The sequence below is a fragment of the Hetaerina americana genome, unplaced genomic scaffold, assembly GCF_022747635.1.
Source record: "Hetaerina americana unplaced genomic scaffold, ioHetAmer1.1.p SCAF_5, whole genome shotgun sequence".
In the NCBI taxonomy this organism is placed as follows: domain Eukaryota; kingdom Metazoa; phylum Arthropoda; class Insecta; order Odonata; family Calopterygidae; genus Hetaerina; species Hetaerina americana.
The window spans coordinates 61,164,190-61,190,457 of NW_027287095.1; the positions used below are offsets into that span (position 1 = coordinate 61,164,190).

A 26,268-nucleotide genomic window follows, 5' to 3' on the forward strand; every position below is an offset into this window, starting at 1 on the left:
TAGAGGCAAATTGAAAGTGTTGAACGTATCGAGTGAGGATCTTGAATAGAGTTGAGTAAAATTTATTAATTTCTACATTTTAAAGTTTCTACAGTTAAAATTAGAGAATTCCCTCTTCGAATGCGTTTCGAACATTTTGGATTTGTGAAGCATTCTAAGGTAATAATCATTCTTAGAAATTGAGAAAATAATCTCGAGCTAGGAATGAACGAGTGATAACATGTTTACGGTTTCAGGTTTATGGTGGATAATGAAACTAGTTTTTCTTGTTTTCGAGGAAGAAATGAAAATTATTTCGTAAATATAGTGACGGATGGCATTATTTTTATTGAGTAACTCCCTGCCTTTGATGCAGACGGTTTAATTTCTCACTCTCAGGAATAGGAGAACATAGATGTACCTCCGGAAAAATCAGACCCCTTTGGAATAACAACCTCCAAAGAATCGTTCGTTGACCCCCATAGCACCTATAAATGTCACATTAAAAAAAAATTGCTTTCTTGTTATCAAAGGTTACTCTTTTAAGTTTTCTGTAAGATCGCCGTAAGTGTAATCAATGTTGGCCCCAAAAACTTAATAGTAGATTGCTAGCGTAAACAAACACCCTATATATATTGGATATTATAGGAAAATATCTCATTATTTATTTGAAACTCGGAGGGGGTGTACACCAGGACTACAAAACCGGTCATAAAACAATGGAAGAATATTACAGAAAACTATCATGCATTAGCCAAAATGTTCTAATGGTATGGCTCATCAGTGTTCTCGTCCTCTTGCACCCTTTAGGAAGTGCTTTTCCCCTTGAAAATGCATCCGAAGATACCAATATCATTCCTCAGGATATTCCTGGTGACATTATTAACCTTTTCAGTTTTGGAGATAAACTCTTTGGAAGGCCTAGTACAGAAGCTGGTATGTATCTACATTTTTTCCTATTGTCATTTATTTAGGCCACTTATTGTGTTACCAGCATATCCTGTGTTAGTGGATGTGGAACCTTACTTTGAATGTGAGGACTGTGTTGGTATTTTGTGGATATGTCTTGACAGTCTGTGAATGAAAGGAAAATATGCCCAATTAGTGAAATTGTGAATAGACTATTGGCTTTCTTTCATTTTATCTTTCAAATCGCCTATGACGCTTTTGCGTTTTTCCTGTGCCTTCTTAAGAGATACAATTAATTATAATCTCTGCATTGGTTATAAAAATATTTAAACAATTGCATGTACTATTTTGCTTATCGCAGGCTTGACTATCAGCAGAAGTATCATTTGAATTAAGCATCTACATATGATCCTCTTGTATGAATTGCTGCATTAAAAATGTTTAATATGTTTAAATAGTCCTCATCCAGCAGCAGCAAGTAATTGCTAATTTAAAATCATTTAAATTTTCATAGCCATTCTTCGCATTCTTTTCATAATCATACATGAAATATATAGTTTATTAATTGTAGTGTGTAAAATGGTAGTTTTACTCATGATGAAACACAGTACCTATAATTTTTGGGCAATATTTCTGCTGTTGCTTGAAAATAACATCAAAATGGTTCACTTTCACCTAATGCAGCACATGGCTAATTTCATTGGATAAATAATAATAGGGCATGTTTGCCTAATGGGTAGTGTTGGATTACCCACTGACTACAGGACTAAGATTGAATTATTTGTTAACTTTGCATGCCTCCAGCTTGATGTAAGCCACGTGATTTTTGTGTGCATGTTACCAATATGTTGATCTGTTGATCTCTGCATATTCTGGGTTCTCCTATAATCACTTGATTGAATAGGCAACAGCTTAATTGTTCAGGATGAAGGCAGATTAGTTGACCTTAAGGTGTTGGCAGGATTGCTTGTGAAACTTCTGTCTTTTCTAGTCAACTGTTACATTGAAGATCCACAAATATGTTGAGATCAACATGCATAATATTCAATTACAATTCTTCAAGGGAAGCCAAAGGTAAAAGAATTAGTCCAGTTACCCATGTGTGTGAATTTATAATTCCTTATAGGGTTTAATTTTAGGTGCGCTCTCCTTTCAACTAGTGTGCAGTAACCTCTACTCTCACTAATCTCACAAGCCTTTAAGTTGATTACTGTGATGGTAATGGAATAATAATAGTGAATAGTAATAGATAGATGCGGTATCTAGCTGCAAAATCTGCCAACTCCACCATGTCAAAGATTTGTTATCAGGGGTAACATTATTCTTTTTCACAATTGAATTTTTTGATATGATTGTAAAATAATAATAATCAAAATATTAGAGTCATTGTATGCAAAATAATAGCATGATATTTTAAATCTAAGACTTAGAAAGTGAAATTGCTAGGTTTTTATGAAACATAAATATCCGTAAAAAATACACAAGTGAATAAAACTAAATTAAAATTATATGATAACATTACAATGTAATGCTTTGTAAAGATTTACATACATATGTTATCCTGGTGTTTTTCTATGAGGTGAATGTGTATGGTCTTAATGAAATACAATTCCCTTAAATTGCTGTAATGATTGACATTCATGGCTGAAAACTTTTAATTTCTCAAAAAAATCCAAGGAAGAACTACTTAAAACAAAAATGAAACTGGTTTATGGTCCTTTCATTTCCTTTATTAATTATATTTTTTACTACTTCGTCACCTTTATAAACATTAAATGCCAGATTTTAAAAATTATAACTGCACAAGTAAATTTCTTTTCATTTCAAATGGGGAACTCATTATTTGTAAATTTGAGGCACTTCTCTGGTGATTATTTCTGCTCCTTTTCTTACACTTTTTTATCTTTATTTTGATTAATTTGGAGAATACTTGTAGATGCAGCAATTATGTTGTCTACAACTATCTTGGAATACTAATGTAATGAATACAAAAAGAAACCTGAAAAAATTGACTGGTATTGGGAAGAAAGAAAGTCTTTACTTTGGACAGGCCTACATTTATGATGTTGTTATTTCCTCCTGGAAAAATACTTAATTAATAGTACTTATATATGTTGTGGTAGGTTTTTGCTATGATGCAGCTTTATGAGTGTCATCTTGAAAGTAGTATCAGGCTTGGAGAACCCATTCTTACACTATAATTAGGCTGGCATTTATTATTTAAATTTTTTATTAATGAATATTAATTTATCATGTCATATATATTAATATAATCTATAGACAGTTATTAGGCACCAAGATGTTAAAACTGGAGACGAAAGAATCCATCAGCCTAGTAAAATTATGTTGTCTTTATTATTTTGTAATTTAATGTATACAATTTCCAGTCTAAAAAGGTTAATTTTTTAAATGCCCTGTTGCTAATTTTAATCATGGCTGCTTGATTGATGTAAAACAATATGCAATTTTAAGTTGGTTTTATGACATAAAAATCAGTTCATTGACTCTTCAATTGCACCTTACGCGTCATATTTGGATTTATCACTACAATACTTTCTTCTTTCTTACACTGCTCAGAACTTCTTGATTTGTGTTCCTTTCCATCCATTTTATGATTTCCATGCTCCATGCCTGCACTTCAATGCCTCCTATCCTCCTTTCCATCCTGATCCAATGACTGTGCTTGAATCCTTGCCTGATAAAACCATGCTCCAAAAGTTTTAATTAGTCTTTTCTTGGTATCTTTGTTCAATATTCTTGTCATCAATTCCCTCTTTGTGAATGCATCTTTGCCTCACAATTCTTCTTCTGATATCCCTGCTACTTTTACCATCTTGTTTCAAAACACTTCCAATTTATATAAACTTCTCCACCTGCTTTAGTTTTGATCTCCAATTTTAGCTTAGCCTTCCTTCTTGTTGATAACATCATAAACTTGTTTTATTTGTATTAATTTTCATCAAATATCTATCACAACTCAGCAACAGTTCTAACCCTCAGGCTGGTTGGCTAACTAAAGTTTGGTCATCGGCAAATACGATTTTTAGAATTCATCCCTTCTTTCAGCCTCCAGCCCTTACCATGTCTGCATTACCATAACCTCTGCATTTATATTGAGAAGAACAAATGATACTGGGCATCCCTGTCTTACTCTCCTACTTAGCACCACCTGTTCTGACTCTCCATTTGCCACATGCACTTGAGCAATCTGAGAAATGTAATGATTGTAGATAGTCACCTATCCCTCTGATGTACTTCTATCTCATACAATATATTAATTAATTCTTGCTAATTTACTCTGCTGAATGCCGTCTCAAAATCCATGAAGCAAACAAATACTTACTGATTTTACTCTGTCATGCTTTCCATTAATGGTATGGTTTCACATGTAGCACTCACCTTCTTGAACTACACTTAATAATCCCCAAAGTAATCATTTACCATCCTCTCCATCCTAAACTGTATTTCTCCACCTCACTCCTATATTTCCCTTCGCCCACCATGCTTTCTGATTCCCCATCACTTTTAAATGTTTCCTCACAGGGGCATGCCATTATTTCCTCTGAGTGATCACATAACTTGTCTGTCTTCCTCCCTTTGATTACTTATTAGTATGTAGACCTGAATATTGTCCTTGTTTGTTGGTTCAGCTTATACCTTTAATAAAGTTATTCTATCACTTACCTGAACTATATTTACTACACTTGTTACTACTTCTTTTTATATACTGGCACCAATAACCTTCTAATATTAAAATTTCCCTCCTTAATCTTCTTGGCTTGTGGAGAACTTCATTGTCTTTAGTGATTCCAAGGATAAATATCCCCATAAGCAAATAAATGTATTTATGTTTTCTCCCCATGTCTTACCAATCCGCTGTCAACAAATTCCCATCTTGCACTACAAGTCAAATACCTTGCACATCCTTCTTTGAAGAACTGATTCCATTGGGAATAACTAGAGTTTGTGCTGTGCGAATTGCTCCGTGAGTTTGCACCCTCCCCTCTCCCCGAGAATTCCATTTTGGGTAATTTATCACATTTCCTGAACAACAGCAATAGATTGAAGAAGTTGCCCAGCAAGGCTAGAGTGCCCCCCCTAGTTATGCTAGTGTTCATTGTGCTACCTACTCTTGACAATTGCACAATACAGTAAGCTATATATGGATTATGAAGTCAGTATTTTCTTTCTTATTTGAATCAAAATCTCAGCCATCTGCTCCTTTTAATGCTTATGCCTACAAGTTTCATTTTTGCATTTATTCTTCTTCGGTCCTCTGAATAACCTTGAGCAATGTGGTGTGAAAACTTCTTTTCCTAGGGCGCAAAGTAAGTGAATGGACAGCAGACAGTGTGAGTCTTCCAGAGGAATTGGGGACCTATGTGGAAGGAGACATTCTACATCCACAGAGCCTTGGAAGGAATGGAATGAAACATGAGACTTACAGATGGGAAGGTGCAACTATTCCATACACCATTAGTGGCTCTTTTGGTGAGTCAAGGCATTCAAGCATTCATATTCTGCTTCTGGAGTTAGTATGTAAGGTAGTCTTAACCATAAAGGAAATCTATGCTATATTTCATACTTAGGAATGAAGTAGAATCTCATTTGTACAATTTTTAAGAGTTACAATGCCTCAAAGCAACCCCAATTTTTGAAATGGTGTTTGAGCCTCCAAATCCGCTTAAGGGGATAAATTTTGTATTCTAAAGTGTATCTCTTAACTAAGAAAATTGAAAATATTTGAAAAACTTGGGGACATCTGTGAATATTCTGTAAAAATGGATTTTTTATGCATTTTTCACAAGGAATACTAACTACTTCAATTTCTTTTTTATACTGCACACTATTTCACTACAAATTGTCCAGTAGCTTGAAAAGCATTATGCTCACAGAGATTTTAAACTGTTATTTCAACATTCCCCTTATAAAAAGTGTATTATTGGAAATATGTAGGTTTTTTCATCAGCTCCCTCATCAACTTGGAATGATTTTGAACTTGTGATGATTTTTAGTGTTTCCTTTAAATAAGGAATTTAATATATTTGTAATGTGACTTTCAAACCATGGGTTGAGTTAAGTATGTAAGTATGGGGGATAACGTCTATGGCCTCACTGGTTGAAAGAGAGTGTTTAATCACATACTGAATTTTCACCCACTTAAGTGGTGCGTATAAAGTAGCATATCTTCTTCCTCCCATGTCTCTGACATCCACTGGATTATTTTTGCAGTATATGTACATAATAAACCTTGAGAACTTTTATTTTTAAATTAAAGGTTTTGTATTCAAATTGGTGGTTCGGCTATTCACCCACAGAAAGAAAACCCCCGAAAGAGGCGCAGTTTATATTACCCTCCTCATAATGCAGGATTTCTCTTGGCAAAATTTTTCATTAGCTTTTCCAAATGTTGATTCTTGATGGATATTTGGTTAATTTTGTTCAGTCATTCTTATTGTTTTCTATTTATATGGAAGGAGCTCTACAAAACAGAGTTTAAACAGCATTCCACTGAGATTAAAAAGGCAACTACCACGGTTAAAAATAATCTTATACAACAAATCCACCCTGAACAAACTCATCTGCCTTTTAAAAGGTGGTATAAAAATGGGTAAATGGTGGTGCTTACAAACTCAAGTGCAGCAAATGTCCACCCATGTTTATTGGTCAAATGGGGAGGGAATTCTAGGGCAACGTGAAAGAATACAAAGCGTGAATCAGGAAGAAGGATCCCACATCCTATGCAAAGCACCTGAGTGAGAACACAAACATCCGAAGTTTCCATCCATAGATTCTTCACATTCAAAACAAACAACCCATATTGCATGTATTGGGCCAATTTGAATTTTAAAAACATATGGCTAAGAAGACTACTATTGTAAATGAAATATTATGCACCTCCCTCTTCATCCCACACTCCTCCCTCATCAGCTATGTAGAATGCCTGAACCACAAAACTACTGTTGTAGTCCCCTATGCTCCATTTTCTGTCCCTCTCCCTATATCCTTCCTTCTCTCCTATCTTCTCTCCTTCCGCCTCTTCTGTAACCAACCAACTACCCTCCATCCAATTTCAATCCCTTTATAAGTCAGCACACTCAATGTAAACTGTCATGATTATGGTGATCTTTGCAGGGAATATCCATCAGGTTAAATTCTACACAAATGACAATGTTTTGAGATAAGACATCCTCAGGACTGCTAGGGGCTTGGGTTAGTGTACCCCAACCCCTTACTAGGGGTTTGAGGTAGACTCTCAGCTGTTGACCTGTGGATAGTAGGATGGTGATCGCTTTTTAAAGTAATTTTCTAAGCTTTTTGAAAAATATCATTTAAGCAATATTTATTGAGTAAGTTCAGAAACTCATAATTATACCTTGGGCATCACCAAATCTTTGCACTGGGTATACCTAAACTTAGGATATCTAAGCAATTTTTACAGATTTATTTTAGACTTGAAAGTTGCTCTTTCAGAACTTATTTTTTCAGTTGCTCAAAGTGGTTCTAATCCAAAAGATATGCATATTGCAATATTGTATAAATTATATGTGCAGTATGTGTCATTAAACACACATTTTTGAAAAAAATTCAAAGTGAATTAATAGGTGCCATCTTATTGCCTTTTCCAAAACATCAAACCTTTTTTTTATTGGAGGAGATAGTGTTTTATGGCTAGCCACCACGGTTCATTGCATTTTTTCTTTTAAATTCCAAAAAAGTACTTTCTACTCTTTGGAATAAAAGTGGGAAACTTCGACTCAGCGTTTTCGAAAATATTTTTGAGGTACTCAAAAAAAAAAACTATAAAATTTTTATGAGCAGACGACAAGGAAAAATCGAAAATCATAGGCACATCTCGTTTTTTTCCAGTCATTTGTCTTTATTTCTGGAGAGAATAAACTGAAAAATTTAGCATTTTTTCGTCTGAAAGTTCCATAAAACTTTACTCCTTGAGATAAATTTCCAGCAATGAATATTCGCACAGAACGAAGCATGAACAGAACAAACGGATTAGTTCTACGTTGCGCAAAATGGGCAGTTTCCCATGATCTTAGATTATAAATTATTATGTGCCTATTACAAGAAGGAGCATGACATGTTTGAGTGTCTCCATATGGTTCGATTCTTCCGCATAAAGGTGTTGTGCTGGCTTCGCGGACCTGGAAGACCCTGCGTCTGGTAAAACATATTAACGTTGTCTTTAGATCCCTAAGACCTCAGAATCATTTGAATCAAGCTCTGAAACCCATTCACTGTACTTCAAGGATGATTTTATTTTTATTTATTTTCAAAAGTTTTCAAAGGATAACGTTCCCTCGGCCTAATGCAAATTGCCACGAACAAATGACGTTCGTGGACTGCCGCGTAGCACTCACGAAAAGTAAGTGCAGAGTGATTTCCGAAGGCGACAACAAATTTAGGAAAATGACGGATATCTTCACGGAAACAAAATATTTTATATTAATTTAATCAATATGCTACTGCAGTGCTTTATAACTGCCAGGTGTATAAATTTGGTGCATGATGGAGAAAGCTAGTCGCTTGAAACTGGTTAATTCCCAATGTGTTGCAAAAATATTTGTATATTTAATTGTCTTTTGTGAGGCCTGGTATACTCATGCAAACAAAAATAGAAACGCTGCTTCCTTATTACGTTGGAATCCACTACTAAGTGTCTTCATCTCAGCAGAGAAAGTGCGACTTTTCAGATAACGGATGGTCGCTACAATTTCGGAACTCGAAGGTTGAATGCCGGGCAATAAGTTTTGCTCGTTAAAATTGACCGTTATAGTGATCCATTGGAGAATTTCGAATTTCGCTGCGCACGAAGCATTTTCTGTTATTTCGTGTTACAGTAGGCAGTCGGCGGTTTCAAAAGGGAAGTGGTAGGACGTCTTGAGGTTCAAGGCAAAGTAAGTATCACGGATACTAATAAATGAAAAAGAAACACTTTGTTCCAATCCACCACTTTATTACAGGTACGACTAGTTTCGACGCTACGGCGTCATCCTCAGGTACCTAAGGATGACGATACCTAGGTACCTGAGGATGACGCCGTAGCGTCGAAACTAGTCGTACCTGTAATAAAGTGGTGGATTGGAACAAAGTGTTTCTTTTTCATTTATTAAAATGAACTTCCACAAAGTTGAGGCTGAAACTATTGAACTAATCACGGATACTTATGAAAGTCTTGCGCTTTGTTCAAAAATTGGAATGCATGTAAACCTTTCACTAAATTCTCCCAGGGATTATATAATATATCATATTTATTGACTTTAACCTTGGTTTAGCGTGACAGAACCATGTGATATGAATAACCATGTAACCAGGAGTGGAGGGACGGGTGCAGTTCACCTCTCCCTACACCCTCCTCTTCAGATATTTTATTGCTATTCCAAATTCGAAAAAAGGAGTTTGTCGAGGCCATATTGAGATCATCAGTCTCTCCATCATTTAAGGATCTCTCCAAACACGACATCATTACTCTAGCCCATCTTTTCCAAAGAAGTTTGCGAGAGATATTTTTTCGTAATGGGAATGCAGCCAGAAAGTGCTGGACGTGCGGATTGGAGCCTCCGGGAGTTTTCATTTTTTAAAACGTCACGGCAGTGGACCATTGTATGTTCGAATAATTCTCATGTGATCGAGGAGACTTTGACATTCTCTCACAGCCAATCAGATATAGGGAGACACTTCTTTGTCAATTTCTAGATAGGTTGTAACAGAAGATAAAAGAACTATGCTTGAGAGACATTTTGATTAAAAAAGATGATTTATCACTCTTCGGTATCCTCCTTGTGCCATGAGAGAGTATGGTGAATTGTTGTGGTTGATTCGGGCTTGATAGTATTTATGTAAATTTGTCAAGGTTTTCCACAAATGCTACCTAAAAAGACTTCCTTCCCAAGCAAAGCCTCAAAATAGAATAACGTCATTTGAATTTGTATTCGCATTCCTGAGTAAAATTACTGTTTAACTATTCAAGTTATATTTCAGTTCACTATGGTTGCTACAATGGTAATTCTATTACTTTTATGTGAGCTTGTGGAGTTTATGTAGTGGCATTTTGGATGTATTTGTGCTGTATTTAACAGGTTATCAGTCTTAAGGGGAAGGGACTATATGTTAGTTGGCTTTCCATATCCAAGCGGCTAGACGTAGCCCCGCATTGTGACCATAATTCCGTAGTTGTTCGTAAAACGACGAAATAAAAAGAAAAGTAAAGTGTAAAGATATAATACAAGTGCGCTGACTTTTAACTAACATATCAACATATGAATAATTCATAAAAAATTCATTAGTTTTCTTGGAGAAAACTTAAATTAAGAAATTAGTCTTGAAGTAGATAAGCGCCGTACATTTTTCGGTTTTGGGGTAATTGAGGTAGCGCACTCGCTGGTTCAGCATGTTGTCTTCATGGACTATTTATGGAGTCGAAGACTGTAATTAGAGCGATAACATTCCGGACAATCGTCGACTGTCATAGGGGGTCGTTTCATCAACCACCATGCCCACTTCTTATGTTCCATTATTCTGGTTTAAGTATGAGTAGATACTGCACTCAAAACACAGCAAGATACAATTTCCCAGGAAATTTGATGCACGCCTGTGAGCATAGTGTGATAAATAATTATGTGATCCAGACCCGGGAAAAATGTCGATCACAAAAGCCATTGATTATCACGCATTGCATCAATTGTATGCTTTTGATTAAACGAAAAATTTTTCATTCTCGAAAAGCGAATGAAATATATTATTATAAGCAATTTTGTATTATATTTTAGTTTCCTTCGTATTCCCCTTCACTGATTTTCCTGAACTTGCCCTAATTAATAATGTCCCGAGTGAAACTGGTGTGGACTATGCTGCTTAATTTTTACGACCAGCTTCTAAAAGAGGTTTCCTTCAGTGTTTGTATTTAGAAATATCTATGTAAATTTCTTCCTGAATTATCGGACATAAAGCCTTGGGAATAGGAGGGTCAAAAGCTCAGTTCTTTATATAATTTCCTACGGCCACGTTGTTTGAGATACCCTACTTTTTCCGGCGGTGTTTCAACTTTCGACATCTTAATCACTTAGACCTGAGCTGCAAAAGGGGTAAATCGCGCGACGTACAGGGACCCATAGCCGAAGCATTAAATGCTCGGAGATAGCATTGCGATTAGAAATTTTGTCTCACTTCTGCAGAAAATTTTGTCTTTCTGGCACAAGAATTTAATGAACTTCTGCTAAATATATATCATGACTGCGTTTATGTGTATTTTGGGCGCCCACGGGGAGAAAATTTGAGGTACAATGTTATTTTCAGGTGTATTATTTTGATCTATTTGTTAATGAACTTAAGATGTATGGACAGCTGAGAAATATTTTTATACTCACCAACTCGCAAAAATGCATTTTCAGTAATTGCTTCCTCATGGATCCCAAGTATTTGAAATTTTCATTTGTAAATGCGACCATCTTTGGGAATGCACTACATACTTTGATAGAGTGAATACATTGGATTAAAATATTGAAAATAGTGTTTTGATATCTATCCTCTCGAGTTTATTATGCCTGAATAAATCGTGAACGTTTGATGTACGGGGTTCATTCTGAAAGCATTGCATTATTTTTTAAAAAGTAATTTATTGAACAGATTCACACTTACACTTAAAATTATTCAAAGTACTTAGTCTTCAACACATTTTTCCAGCGACTCTGCCATGACCGTTTCGCGCCCTGGAAGGCGTCTTCGGTGATCTCTCTTGAGGTCTTCGTCACGGCTGATTGGATCTTTTCTATGGACGAAAAACGGGTTCCTTTCAGTGCTGCAAGTCTGCTGGGGCGGGAGTCAGGACTAAAGGGGAGGCAACGTTGCCACCTGGTGTTTGGCCAGGAACTCGCGGACTTGTAGCGCGTTTTGGCTAGGCGTGTTATCGTGATGGAGTTGCCAGGTAGCGGAGATGTGTTTTCTTGTCCTGATGACCCTTTTTCGGTGCCTTTCCAGCGCATCCATGTAGTAGGCAGCGTTAACTGTCTGTCCATGAGGAACAAACTCCGAATGGACCACTCCTTTACCGTCTAAAAAGACAATGAGCATTGTTTTCACTTTTTATTTTTTCATTCCTGCCTTTTTGGGCTTCAGGGATAGGTCAGTGTGCCACTCAGTGTTTTGGCGTTTTGCTTCAGGGTCGTATTCAAAAACCCAGGTTTCATCACCAGTGATGCCGTGGTCCAAATAATCAGGTTCATTTTCAATGTAATGCAAAATTTCACTTGTAATTTCCGCTCGGTTTGTCTTTTGGTCGTCTGAAAACACCTTGGGCACGCGCCTGACGCACATTTTCCTCATCGCTAAATCTTCAGTGGCAATGCGAAACACCACAGTAGACGACGATTTCAGTTCATTGGTAACCATCCTGATACTCAATCGACGGTCTGAGTCCAACAATTGTCAAACTTGAGCCACATACCTGTAGTTGTCGGTTTTGGTGGTTGTCGGCCGGCCCGAGTGTTTTTCGTCGCGAACCTTTTCCCGGCCCTCCGTATAGGCCTTTAACTACTTCGAAATTTGTGAGTAGAATAGAGAAGAGTCCCTGTAAGCCGCACGAATCATTTTGTTGGTTTCCTCAAAAGATTTTTCCAGTTTAGCACAACTTAGTTATCGCGTAACGTTGCTCGGTCGTCGATTCCATTTTTTTCGTGACACGGTCGGCGCGCAGAGGTTTATAATAACTGACGTTCTGCCGCTTCCACAGTTTGGAGAGCACTGAGACCGGTTTCGCGCCAAAGCTTAGTGGTTCGATCCTTTTCCGACCAATAGGAGCGGCGAGGGAAATTCAATTGCATTACTTTCGGAATGCACGCTTTACGCAAATACAGGTATCATGTAGTTCACATTAGCATTAGCTCGCATTTCAATGTGTAAAACGTATCACTTTTACCGCCGACAGCTTCTTGTAAAAAAAAGTATTTCCACCTTCTGAGTAAGATATTTCGAACATTTACAGGGTTCGTCCGGAAAATAAGTGTAGTGAGCTCAGGAAAAAATATTTATTACACTTTTACATATCTTAAGCTAATATTCCTCAAAATAGGACCCTTGTGAGTCGATACACTTGTTCCAGCGGCGTTCCCATTCCTGGAACGCTCCCGCGAAGGCATCATCGGGAACCTCTCGAAGACACGTCGTCACGGCCTCTTTGACGGCGTCCAAAGTCCCGTATCGCGTTCCTTTCAAACTCCTCTTTATCTTCGGGAACAGAAAGAAGTCCGGTGGTGCCAAGTCCGGGCTGTAGGGCGGGTGCGGCAGCGTTGCCACGCCGTGCTTGGCCAAGAAGTCCGACACGACAAGCGCGGTGTGAGACGGCGCATTGTCGTGATGCAGCCGCCAGATGTTTTTGATCGCTGGCCGGACGCGGGCGACTCGTGCACTATTGTTTTTGGCACATTACACTGCTCTGCTATCATCCGAACACTAAGACGACGATCAGAGTTCAGTACATCGCGAACTTTTCGCACATTTTCGTCGGTGAGTGTCGTTGATGGGCGTCCAGGCCGTGGTTCGTCGTCGGCCTCTTCTCTGCCCTCCACGAACATCTTGTGCCACCGAAAGATCATGTTTCTGGACATGGCTGACTCCCCGTAAGCCTGGTTAATCATACCGACAGTTTTGGTAGACGATTTCCCAAGCTTTACCGCAAATTTGATGGAATAACGCTGCTCCAAAAACTTCGGCATCGCGTTCCGTGACGTGGGTCGAGCGTGGAGGTTCGCGTTAACAGAGCTCCTCACTACACCACAGCTCAGAGCCGACTGCCTTTTTTAGCGTCGCTTGCCAACATACCCCCCTCCAATCGCAGCCCGTCAGAGCGGTGCTGGGCGCGCCTGGAGCGGCGGGAAAAAATCAGTACACTTATTTTCCGGACGAACCCTGTACTTTGTCCATCCAATGATGTTTCATGCCTAAGAAATTGCAGGAAAGTAGATGGCCGTGCTGTTTATTCGTTCGATTGTGATAATTTTCCAAAAAATCCAAAACTTTTCATTTTTGGGAGTAAGGATAGCTTGAGTAGTCGTAGTGATGACAGAATAAATGAACAAAGGAATAAGTTTCGTTTATAGAGCGCACCTTGGACATTTTGTTCAGCTACAAACCGATTTGAATTTTTATTATTACCAATTTTTGCAAATTTCTGCATCTCTCCATCGTCAGTTTTCATCGAATTTCATCACTGTAGTCCTTAGAATTCAAGTCCCTTGCTGCCATTGAATCAGTTACACCATCCGTCCACTTTGTCTCCCTCCTATTCTCTTTTCAATTGACACCCATTGCATCAATTTTTCGGTGAAGGATCCTAATCCATCTCATTGAGATGACAGAACCACTAAGACTACCTCCTCTGAGCATCATCTAGGATATCAGTTCCCATTAGCAATCTTTCCCTCATTTCAGTATTTCTCAGTCTGCCCAATCTAGTCTTGTACGCCGCTCTGCAAAAGAATCCATTTCCGTTGCCATCCATTGAACTTTATCTCTCGTTTATATCCCATGTCTCAGCTTCACATAACATCACACTTGGTAACGATGGCCTATATATCCTCTTCTTCTCCCTAAGTGTCACTCTTCTATTTCGTAAAACTGGACGCACTGCCCTGATTAAGTTTCTGCCTCTATTCTTTCAGTAACTACATATTTACTGGTTCCAAGCTAATTAAGAAGCTCACACAAAGTCCTTATCTTCTCCCCCGTCCAAACATAGATAATCTATCCTTTTTGTTTCTACTGTCAGATACGCATACGCATTTTTCATTTAATGAAACTCCCATTTTCCTTAATTTCCTATGCCAAAATATAGTTAATTAACGAGTGACGGAGATAATCCCCATTCCTATCTTATTGTGTTATGAAACGCATGCTAGTTTATTTCGCACTGTATCAGCCTAGTGAATGTCTCTGTTTCAACTTGTACTCTACTCTTTGGGTAGTTTTAATGTATAGCTGTTATTAATCGCTGACCTTCCTGCCTTAAATCCTCATTGTTCTTATTTTTGTTTCTATTCATTGTCCCCCTCGAAACTGTTTTGAATAATTCTGCAGTGCGGCATTCTAATAAAAGAAATGTGACGGCTATTCCTGTATAATTACCGAGATTATTTTTGAAATTGAATTTTCCGCAAATGGGTGTAATGTTAAAAGATCTCCATTCTATATGCACTCCCTCTCCACTAAGAAACCTCTCAAACTTCTCATCGATTTCAGCCGCTCACCACGTGCATTCTTCACCATATATCGAATAAGATAATAATCAGGAGACTCTCTTGTTTCCTCATTCGTAACCACACTCATTACTTCATGTAGATCCATATGTAGACGAGGTATCTTAATGGTTTCATTCTATCAGTCCCCTACAAATATCTTCCCATCCTCTTGCAAGAGGCTTCCGAAGAACTCCTACTTTCACTCCATAACCACTTGCTCCCAGCATTTTCCTCTAGGTTCTGTTCTGTCTTCTGTCTCCTCCAAGCTTCATGGCTTCTAAATCCTCCCATCATTCCTTATTTTCGTTCACATTCACTTTCCTACTTCTTCATATTCTCCCTGATCACCTCTTTTGTAAACCTCTCAGTTCAATCTCTTATACTTTTCCTTATTTCCGTCATCCTTAGCATTTAGGAATTTTGAACTCATCTATTTTTCCTGCACTGTAGTAATAATCTCAGTATCTCTCCATGTAGGCTTCTCATTTCTTTCATTTACTCCCAAAGCCTCAATAGTTCCACCACTAATACATTTCTTGACATGGCTATACTCGCCTTTCATTGCAATCTGAGCCATACCTAAATTCCTTTCCAGCCTCCTTTGCTACAACAAACTGCCTTGCATACTTTCCAAAAAATCAGAATTTTACTGTTTTCTATCAATTACAATCCTGCTTTGACCACCCACTGTTTTTTTTACCTTTGTGCATATGTGGAAAGTATTACAGACAGTTTAAAAGCCAGTGGTCACTCTCACGGTTCGTTCCTCTCAAGCATTAAACATTTACATCCTGCACCTTCAGCTTTGACCTTCGCTTTACTATAAAGTAGTCATTAGTGGAACAACGATGCTATTGTTCTATGAGGTATGAATTTATTCTCATACTAATGGGCAAAGAAGGTACTAATTGCTTCTAACTCATATTGTTCCTCTACAGAAAGTAAAACAAACGAGATACTAGTTTCATGGTGGTGGAGAAGAGATAGAATTGTTGGGAGAAATCCAAAGGAGGCAGGAGAAGTGGTTACAGAGCATTTTTATCGGCGATGGAATGTTGAAGACTGTGATAAAGGGGAGAACCTTAGGCAAGAGATGAATGAGTTGGGGAGGGAATTTTTGGCGGAATAAAGAAAAAGGAAGTACGCAGAATTGAAGAAGGTTCTACTGTAATGTCGAGTTTCAGGTTTAATTTCATTGGAAGAAAGATATCGGTGTCCAGTCTGTGTAAATCCATAACCTACATTTAACTGCAGACAATTTACTAATAATAATTGTTCCACTAACTCCACCAGTCGATGCCTATTATTACACCTACCACTTCCTCCAGCTCGACCATTGAAGTCACTGCATTCAACTACGGGGCTATATTCAAAAACCCTTTGAACCGCTCAAAACTGTTCAGGTTTATCGGCGTATCATCATTTTAAGCAAGCTTTCCCAACACGACCTCTTTAAGTGACCATACTCTTGATATAACTCATCAAGTGTTCAATAACGGATTATGGAAGGTTCAATGGATATCGGGCGTTCAGCTGTTACTGAAATGGCGAGTTCGAAACCGGTCTCGAGCAGGGATATTGTGTTGTCACTTGATACATTTTCTGTGGGCGGATTTGCAGTCCGAAATTACCTCAGTTGTTCTTTCCCCTTAAAATACCCGGCTACTCCTAATTGAAAAATGAACTGCTCAAGTGTTCTAGCTGGTGGAACGATCGAATTTTCGACGTCTCGTTCCGTTGTTTATTTTTTTCCCAATCCTATGGAAGTGTGTCAATAGAATTTCCGACCAAAGCTCATCACGAAATGACTACCAAGCCTATGGGGAACTCTCCCGGTCGTCAACTATTTTATTTTGTTCAATGCTCCGAATAAGTATTTTTTATCGTGATCACTTTTACTCCGCAATTAACGCAAATTCTATCCCTTCCGATGTACGCAATAACTTCTAGGGGTCCTACAAACGCGTAAAATATCAATCACTCGGGAGTCAAGTGGAGTGCCTTAACGGTTTATAAACGTTCACAGACATTGAACCATTTTTTGCCTGATTCAATTGTTGAAAAACGGACGGTAATTCTTAAAATAAGCCCAGAAATGTTCGTTGATGCACTTGATGATTTTCGGTAGTATTTGTTGCACACCTTGCAAGATGTTATTTGAATATAATTCAGTGGAAATTTACTATGTAAAATGTAATGAAATGCATAACTTTAGACTTTTTTCCCCAAAGGATAACCAAGTTCAGAGAGTAGAAATTGTTTTTGGGAGGAAATAGTAGGAATTAACGGTCTTTATTTTTTATATCTGAACTACAAATATTCTTACGAACATGAACCTCCACAAAGTTGAGCCCGAGACCATAGAATTCATTACAAATATTCTTAATTAGTTTCGAAATCCATTCCAATTCGACCGGGAATGTGGAAGGAACATCGTTCTCATTTTGCATTTTTTATTCCCGCTCCTAATTGTCACTGAAATGTCTGTTGCCACATAATTATCTAACGTGATATCTTTAAATATACCTGCTTCCATGAAAACCATTCTAACATAATCCTTGTTTATCATAGATTACTCCGTCTCCATAAATTTATTCGGTGGCTCGCTCGTACTACGACTTGATCGATTTTAAGTTATTCATTTTCATTCACTTTCGTATGCGAGAGATTCATTTTAATTCACTTTCATGAGGGTCATTTTGCCGTAAAAAGACTTAGTTTAGTTCGCTTTCAAAGGGAACCCTCCTAAAATGAAAAGTAAGATACTTTCATGAGCAAATTTCTACTGTGAATGAATGGTGCTAGTTGATAGACGCATTCAGCAACGACCTCCTGCGAGGTTTATGTGCTTATCCAAAACCTTTGGCAGATAAATATTTCTTAGGATATAATATGCGACGTTGTTTTACAATTCAAAAAGTAACAAAAATTATCTCGGAGCTGAAATTCAAATGGTAGTAAATGCACCTTCGTGTACACAACTTTCTCATTCGAGAAAATTGAGGTGCATACATAAATGTGAATTATCATTTTCTTTGCCTTCACTGCTCTCGGAACCAGTATGTGGTCACATCTCCCGGTTAAAATCTCTCCACCGATACCATTCATTGTTCAAAATCTCCCACCGAGAAAGTCGCCTTCATTTTGTTTTAATTTTGAAAGATTTTAACCTCAAAGCTGTATCAACGAAGCTAAATATAATTCATTCCAAAAAAAAACTAACCTCTCGCTTTCCACGGAAGACAATTCATTATCTCGCTGTTTTATGTTCTTTTGTTCAGCCAAGAAATACGGTTTTTTTCAGAAACGACTAACATACTTGTTTTTTAGTACGATTCTGATTAGATTTTGGCGTATCGTTCTCAGTGATGGCTCAATTTCTCCGGGCACGAAAAGTTAACTTTTATATAAAGCCACATAAAAAATAAATGCCCTGTCTACTCTCTATTTCGTCGCTCCGAGCATGAAAACATTGCGGCATGGGGCCATCATTAGGTGTAAAATGAGGACCAACTGGTGGAGCACTTCCATATAGCATTTGCGCTGTTTTAGCTGTATGCAAGTTCTGTACCAAAAATTGCCTACCTCTAGGTAGGCAATTTTTGGCAATCTACATTGGCATGTATTGCAAAATAACCAGAACCCTTGTAGATCCAGTAATATTGAAAAGCCACTCTAGAAATTCGCGCTGATTGGTCACCGACCTCATCTTAATCGAAAGTAAACTTCAAAGCATGGAGATTCCACACTAATCTCGCACTGATTTCCGCCTTAACACTACAACTGCTCTAGCCAGTACAGTATGATCCAATTTTCTTTGGCTTGACATAGAGAACACTGAAGATCTTAAAAGCATGTGGGGTAAATGTATAGAAGGGTTTTTGAAGAGGATAGGGGAGGCTAATTATGCTGCTGTGCTCTTGAATGTAGTCTTTGTAACACAATGAAGTTCAATGTGTATTTGATTATGATGGTCGACTTTAGGACCCTCATGGTTACATTTTTTTCAGTTGTTACATTTATCAATACTTACTGGGGTGCACACAAATAATTTGAATTAATATTATTTTTCTCCTATTTTAAATTAACTTCAGTACGTTGAATTGAACTGAATGCCTGGAAAGTGGAAACTCTTTACCTCACACTAAAATATCATTTCAGCTATAAGGAAACCATTTAATAACTTCATGGATAATTTAAAATGTTTGGCGGATAGCTTTGTAATTCATTAACTTCGTTTGGATGTGAAAATCTTTTCCAAGTTTCACGACATTGCAAGACTCTTTTAAGGTCTGATTTCATCATATTTGATTAAATCCAATCGCTAGTTAATGTGAACGTTAACTCGAGGTGGAGAAAATCTATAATTTCTATGTTATAAACGTATAAGATTGCTCATTAGTGAATGTGGACATTGTAACTATACGTGTAGTGGCATCGTCTGCAAACTATTGAGCTGTTTAACGGTCAGTTTTGAACCGTATAGTTTCAAGTTTCACTTTGTGGAAACTTTCCATATTGGAGAGAGATGACAGTTAGCAATGTGATTTCCATTATAGTGCTGCACTTTATATACAGAACTGAACTATAGTGGTCATTTTTGAACTCAACTAGCAGTAAACACTGAGTTTTGGCCTTAACAGGAGGTCAAAGTTAACATTCACTTTAACGAGACATTATAAAGCCTGGCTTAAATGCTTAAGCCATTCACAGTATATCATTCAAGTTCCAAAGGATCTGTCACTGAAAGAAATGTTATCATGCTACTGTATAAATATTTCCAGCTATTTTTATATTCTGGCGACTCTTGTGGGAAGATACCAGAAAATTTGTTTATGCATAATATTCTCAAAATTTGCATGCTGTGTGTGAGATATTTAAGCACTATTAACATCGTTTTTGCTCATTGTCGGTTAATGTAATGCATTATCTCATGAATACCTCCATCAGAATTTTTTTTTTATCTAAAAAAAATAAGTTAAAAATTAGGAACGAATTGCCGCAGCTCTATTTAAACCACATAAACGATGTAATCTGTAATCGCGGTCCGTGGATAAAAACGTAATCCATATCTTCAAACTTTTTTTACCCTAATTCATGTAATTTCATTCCAAATATCCATCTTGACGTTTCATAGTTGAATGGGTTTCTTCACACGACTGTACGTATAGGCAAGCTTGCAACTGTTGGTGCAAGAGAAACACATGGTCCAATGAAATGATGAAATCACTCCTGGGAGAGAGAATGAACGCTAAGAAAAATCGCAAATTTGAAAAGAAAGCTTGCTTAATTTTTCCTACGTAATATACACGGGAGACCCTATTTATTGGAACGAAAGGAGGAAAATCGCCCTAGACATAGGAACCGGCGCGTTTTAGCCAGTTATTGAATCCCATGGCTGGATCTGGGGATTGTGCCCAAATTTGAGTGGGTAGAATTTAACGAACATAATCATGAGGTGTTTTTAAATAAGTCATTCCTATGAACCAATGAGTCTTCAATGCTTACTTCTCTTTAAAAATCAAGAGAATCGCCAGCGCGGCCATTGACGTAAAAGTCTCGGGGAAAAATGTTCTCTCTCACTCCTCGATAGTGCAGTGCTACTGACTCTTGTGATTACCTCGGAAACAAGTTAACTGTTGTCATCTTAATTCAGAATCCACTCTTTCGGTCGATTTTACTCGACTGAAATTTAAATTTTTCGGACGAAGGCTTAACTTTAGCTCTAGGCTGACGTAGGTTGTTGTCTGAAGTTTTACTTGCCTGAAAAGATGATGTTGGGCCTTATACGTGTAATTATATGGTTTATCACAACAGATTACCTTCGACTGCTGTACCATTATGAACATTGTCGTGATACAATTCTAGTGCAACTATGAATAAATATTTTAATTGCAACATAGTTTTGTTTTATCATTTATAATTTTTTAATATCACGGATTTTTAGTTTCACATAGAATTTGTATATGGCATTTATTTTTCATGGACTACATGAAACGTGTTTAATTAATTTGACTGCTTCATATTTTTAATTTTACTGCCCGTTCGTTCGTATATTCGGCTCGACTTGCCTTTGCTTTTTTATCACGTTTAGTATCGGCGTTCCACATTCTTAATCTTCATTAATATAGACTCGTCAACTCCCATCAGCCTACTGTATTGAATACAATCAACTTCCTCTTATCTGGCAACAGCAGGACCGGATCCATTAGCGAAAGACTGGATTATCGGGAAAAAACTTTCAAAATATCTCTTTAGAGAACTACTCAATTAAACAATTTTACCTGGTTATCTTGTTTTCGGCAGGAGAAACAAATTTTGATTGGAAGTATTTTAATGTAGTGTACTGCTCCCCGCGTTATTTCATGAAATTCAAACTTGAGTAAACTAAGATAAGTATAAATGCTGACTACATTAGGTGGGTTTGGGGCACGTGGTGAGTGTTTGTTGTAAAAATGGGGAAAGATTGAGTGAGGATAGTAAGGCTAGCGAAAGAACGTGGGCTTGGGCTTGTAAGAATTATCTTTAATGAATAGGCAAGAAAGAAGTGTCCTTTTTTGGTTTGGTAATGTTGAATAATAGTCGAAATACCCTCATACAAGTGAGAAGAATGAATGATTTAAGGGAAAGGGGCAGTCCGAGAAAGTAATAAATGAATGTGTTTGAAGAGACTCAGACATGGAATATCAGGAGTCTCAGGACTAGAATAGAATACTTTAAAAAATGCAGCAGGTACAAAGGGTAGGTCAGGATGGAAAAACTATGAGTAGGATGGCGTAATAAAACCCTGAAATTATTTTATTGGGCTTTTTTGTCTTGACCAACCCGTAAAAGTAACAGCGTCGTGAAGTGTACGAATGTCCAGTCATTTTTAATGATCTTGGTGAAACGGAGCTGCGCTGCTTTCGTCAGTTGTAGAAATATGAATTTATTTTCACAGTAGTTAAATATTCCATAGTATTCAGGAATTATAAATATGTTCAATATTAATATTAACTTCGCCCAGGCTGTGTGATGTTTTGGGTACCAGATTTTCCTGGGAAACTATTAGCGGTACAGGGAAAGGATCTAACCCCCTACCCTAGATATGAGTTACACACGGCGAATTGTATTTCGTCACGTTTTCACAGATTCTCCTGGCTTTTTTGGACTTCTTTCAGGTAAAAAAATGCTTTCCCGAGATATATTGATTCCACTTCAATTTGACAATTTTTGGAAAAACCTTATGTTGGCCTGCTCGATTTTTATCTCAAACGCAATTTACTAAAACCGTTTGGCGAAATCTATTTTTTCCGGATTTAGGAGGTTTAATAAGATTTTCTCCATTTTTCTGCAAGTGCGTGCGTCCAACGTGCTCGCGCAGCCAGTCTTTTTACGGTGCCGCCTAGGCCGTCGCTTGGCCTTTTGCCATGCAATGTGGCGAAATATTGACACCCTGATAGAGAGTTTAAATCAATCGTATGAAGAACTGCTACCTGAGATAGTGTGAGTGAGGAAATTAAAGAAGTTAATATTAGTGCCAAGGTAATCCAGAAGAAAGGATACCGGCAAGTAGTTCTTATGATATTAATATGTTGAAGTAGGGCGGCATGATAATTCCTAATTAGGATATGTCATGCCTCTATCAGCACAATTGAGTGATATTAATGGAAAAGCTTTCACTCTCCGACGGGATAATAAACATTCAAATTTAAAATCGAGACCTCAACAATATAAACTAGACAAATAAGTCCCCACAGTAACAAGTATCTCACCACGTTGTAAAAAACACATTGTTAGGAAAGGAAACGGGACCATAACCCTTTTTAACCTTAATACTACGAGCATTTTAAGCTAATTTTTTCTGATATGATTATAAAGTTAATTATTTGAACAAAAAACTAACAATAAAATGAGTAATAAATATAAGTTTTATTTAGTTGGTAGTTGTGTCCAACCAAAACCTACCTTAACTGATAGATTACATAATAAATAAATAATAAATAAATAAATATAATAAACATAACACAGTAATCAACCCAACGGTTGGTTTAGTAGACCCAGTACTAAGCCCAACGGCGTGTAAAATTCACGCATCGAGTAGAGGGGCCAGCTCCTTTCCCTGTGCCGGTTATGGTTTCCCAATAATATCTGGGACCTGAAAAATCACATAGCTTGGGTGGACCTGCAGGGGCCCAGAGACTTGCCAGGGAACGGAGCCCGGGCCCATCCGGTCAGTCGTCCAATGCTCTACCCGCTGGACTACCGCGACCCACACACACACACACACACACACACACACATATATATATATATATATATATATATATATATATATATATATATATATATATATATATATATATATATATATATATATATTTTTTTTTTTTTTTTTTAAGGTAATCTACCGGTAAAGGTAGTTTTTTGGATGGACACAACTACCAAACAAATATTTTATTACTCCTAACAAAATACAAAATCCATCATCCTACTCTATATCAGGTCCCTCTTCATCTCTGAGTACTTTCTTCCTCCCTTCATCCCGTCCAACATCCCTATCCTGTTCCTTCCCTTTCCTCTTTTGCCCAACATTCTACCCTCTATCACAGTCTTCAACATCCCACTGCCGGTCAACACCCCCTTCATCCACTTTTCCTGCCTCCATAGGATTGCTCCCAACAAACCCCTCTCTTCCCCACCATACCAAGCACTTCCTCATTTGTTTTCTTCTCTGTCCATTTCACCTTCTCCATTCATCTCCACACTCACATTTCAAAAGCCTCCAATCTACGTCTATCCTCCTGCTTCAATGACCACGTCTCCGCGCCGCACATAGCTACGCTCCATATCAAAGTTTTTACGAGTCTTTTCTTAACATCCTTACTCAAAGACCCCGTCATCAACTCCCTCCTCCTCGTGAAAGCCTCTTTGCCTAGCGCAATTCTTCTCCTTACGTCCCTACTACTTTGACCGTGTTGGTCCAAAACACTACCGAGATACGTAAACTGTTCTACCTGCTCTAGTTTTTGCCCTCCTATTTTAATGTTAAGCTTGGCCTTTTTCTTTCTAGAAAATCGCATAACCTTTTGTTTAATTAATATTGATTCTCATCCCATACATGTCGCACTGAATTTCCAATTCACTCAGCAATGCTTGCAGCCCCTTGGCTGACTGACAAACTAAAGCTTGGTTATCAGCAAACCTAACTGATTTTACGGATTCCCCGCTCCTTTTAGCGTTAACGGTTCCAATAGTGTCTTTTGCGGCTTTAGACAACCCTTTCTTAATACTTTCCCATTTTTCTTCGATAGTATTTAGCTCTTTACCATCCTCCATGACTTCCTCTACCGTCTGTTTGTATTCCTTCCTTTTCAAACAGTATAATGCTTCTACATTCCATTTTCTGACTCGACGCCCCTGCCTTATCTTTTTGAAACGGACGCTACATGTCATAACAACTAAATTGTGGTCAGAGTCCGCATCCGCTCCCGGGAAGCTGTGCGAATTTATCACACTGTTCCTAAACCTGTGTCTTACCAGGATATAATCTAGCTGATACCTTTCTGAGTCACCTGACATTTTTCATGTATACCTGCGTCTTTTGTGGTGTCTAAACCAAGTGTTGGTGATGACTAAGCCCTGTCTCCTGCAAAACTCAACTGCTTTCTCCCCGCGGTCATTCCTCGTGCCTAAACCGTAGTCCCCGACCTCGTCACCACCTCTTCCTTCGCCTACCGTCGCATTCCAATCCCCCATCACTATCAAATGTTTCCTGCAGGAACACACGCGATTACATCCTCTAACTGATCGTATATCCTATCGACCTCTTCTTCCTTATGGTTGCTCCGTGGCATGTATACCTGAATAATAACCAAGTTCGTCGGTTCTGCTTTTATCTCTACTAGTAGTATTCTATCCGTTACCTGCTCTATGCTGACTACGCTTCTTCCTACCTCTTCATTTAATACTATGGCAACCCCTCGTTGCCTCTCGTCCCCGCCGCTGTATAATATTCTATGATTATCACTCCAGTAATCCCCGCTATCCTTTCATCTCACCTCGCATAGACCTAAAATATCGATATTTCCCCTTTCCATTTCTCGCTTAACATTCTCCAATTTCCCTGTCCTCATCATTGTCCTAACATTCCACGTTCCTATTCTTACTAATTTGGTCTTCTTCTCCTGCGTCTTCTGTCCTGCTGCTGCTGGTTCTCCCTTGCAAGGGTTTCGTGGGATGACGACCGTGGAAGCCTTGCCTCCCCCGCTGCCGGGCACGACACACGGCCGATTGGGCCGAGCCCCGTAGTTGCTAGGACTCAAAATCTCTGTATAGTCCATCGTGTTAATCTTGGGAATGATAATTGAGGTGATTTCCCGTTGCCTTCCTCAATAATATTTTTTACGTGACACCATCACTTACTGGCCGCCCCACTGGGGTCAGACGCCATTGCAGCCGCCTCACTGAGGGACAGACGCTGCGTGGACTACCTTTCGTCTGGCTCCTAACCTTCGACCTATCTGGCATGGGTGACCCTACCAGGAGCAATAATTATTACTCCCGCCAGCACAGCTCTAGGGGTCATTGGAACGCACAAGCCCAAGGAGAACACCACGTCTAGGATGTAGTCCGAGGAGGGGACACACACACACACACACGCACACACACACACATATATATATATATATATATATATATATATATATATATATATATATATATATATATATATATATATATATATATATTTATTTATATTCACAAACACACACACATTCAAACACAAAAATCTGCCAATGGCGAACATGTATTCATTTACATGTATATTGATATAAGGAAAAGGGATAGGAACTCATATAAAAGGCATACACCAGAGAAAAGGGGAAGGAGGAATTGAGTAAATCACAAGTGCAATGCAATGTAAATTGCATTTCCTTGATAGCTCAACTAGATAGAGCATCAGCCTGGTAAGTCGAAAGATCCGTGGTTCCATCCAAGTCCATGTCAAGGAAATACTTTTGCACTTGTGATTAGCTCGATTCCACCCTCCCTATCTCTCCTGTGTTCCCATCCCTTTTACTCATATCTGTATCCACGTGAAGATCCATATAAATATATTTGTAATGTATCGTTTTCATACTTAAATCACCCA

At 38.0% G+C, this 26,268-nt stretch overlaps 1 protein-coding gene across 1 annotated transcript in view; it reads left to right on the forward strand.

The window, feature by feature from the left end:
• Positions 1-746: 746 nt before the first annotated feature.
• LOC139694083 (zinc metalloproteinase nas-4-like) overlaps positions 747-26,268 on the forward strand; it is a 30,935-nt gene continuing 5,413 nt past the window's right edge. Inside the window, exons 1-2 of the mRNA XM_071592508.1 lie at positions 747-915; positions 5,209-5,379. Of these exons, the coding sequence (XP_071448609.1) occupies positions 747-915; positions 5,209-5,379 (340 nt within the window). The remainder of the gene's footprint in view (positions 916-5,208; positions 5,380-26,268) is intronic.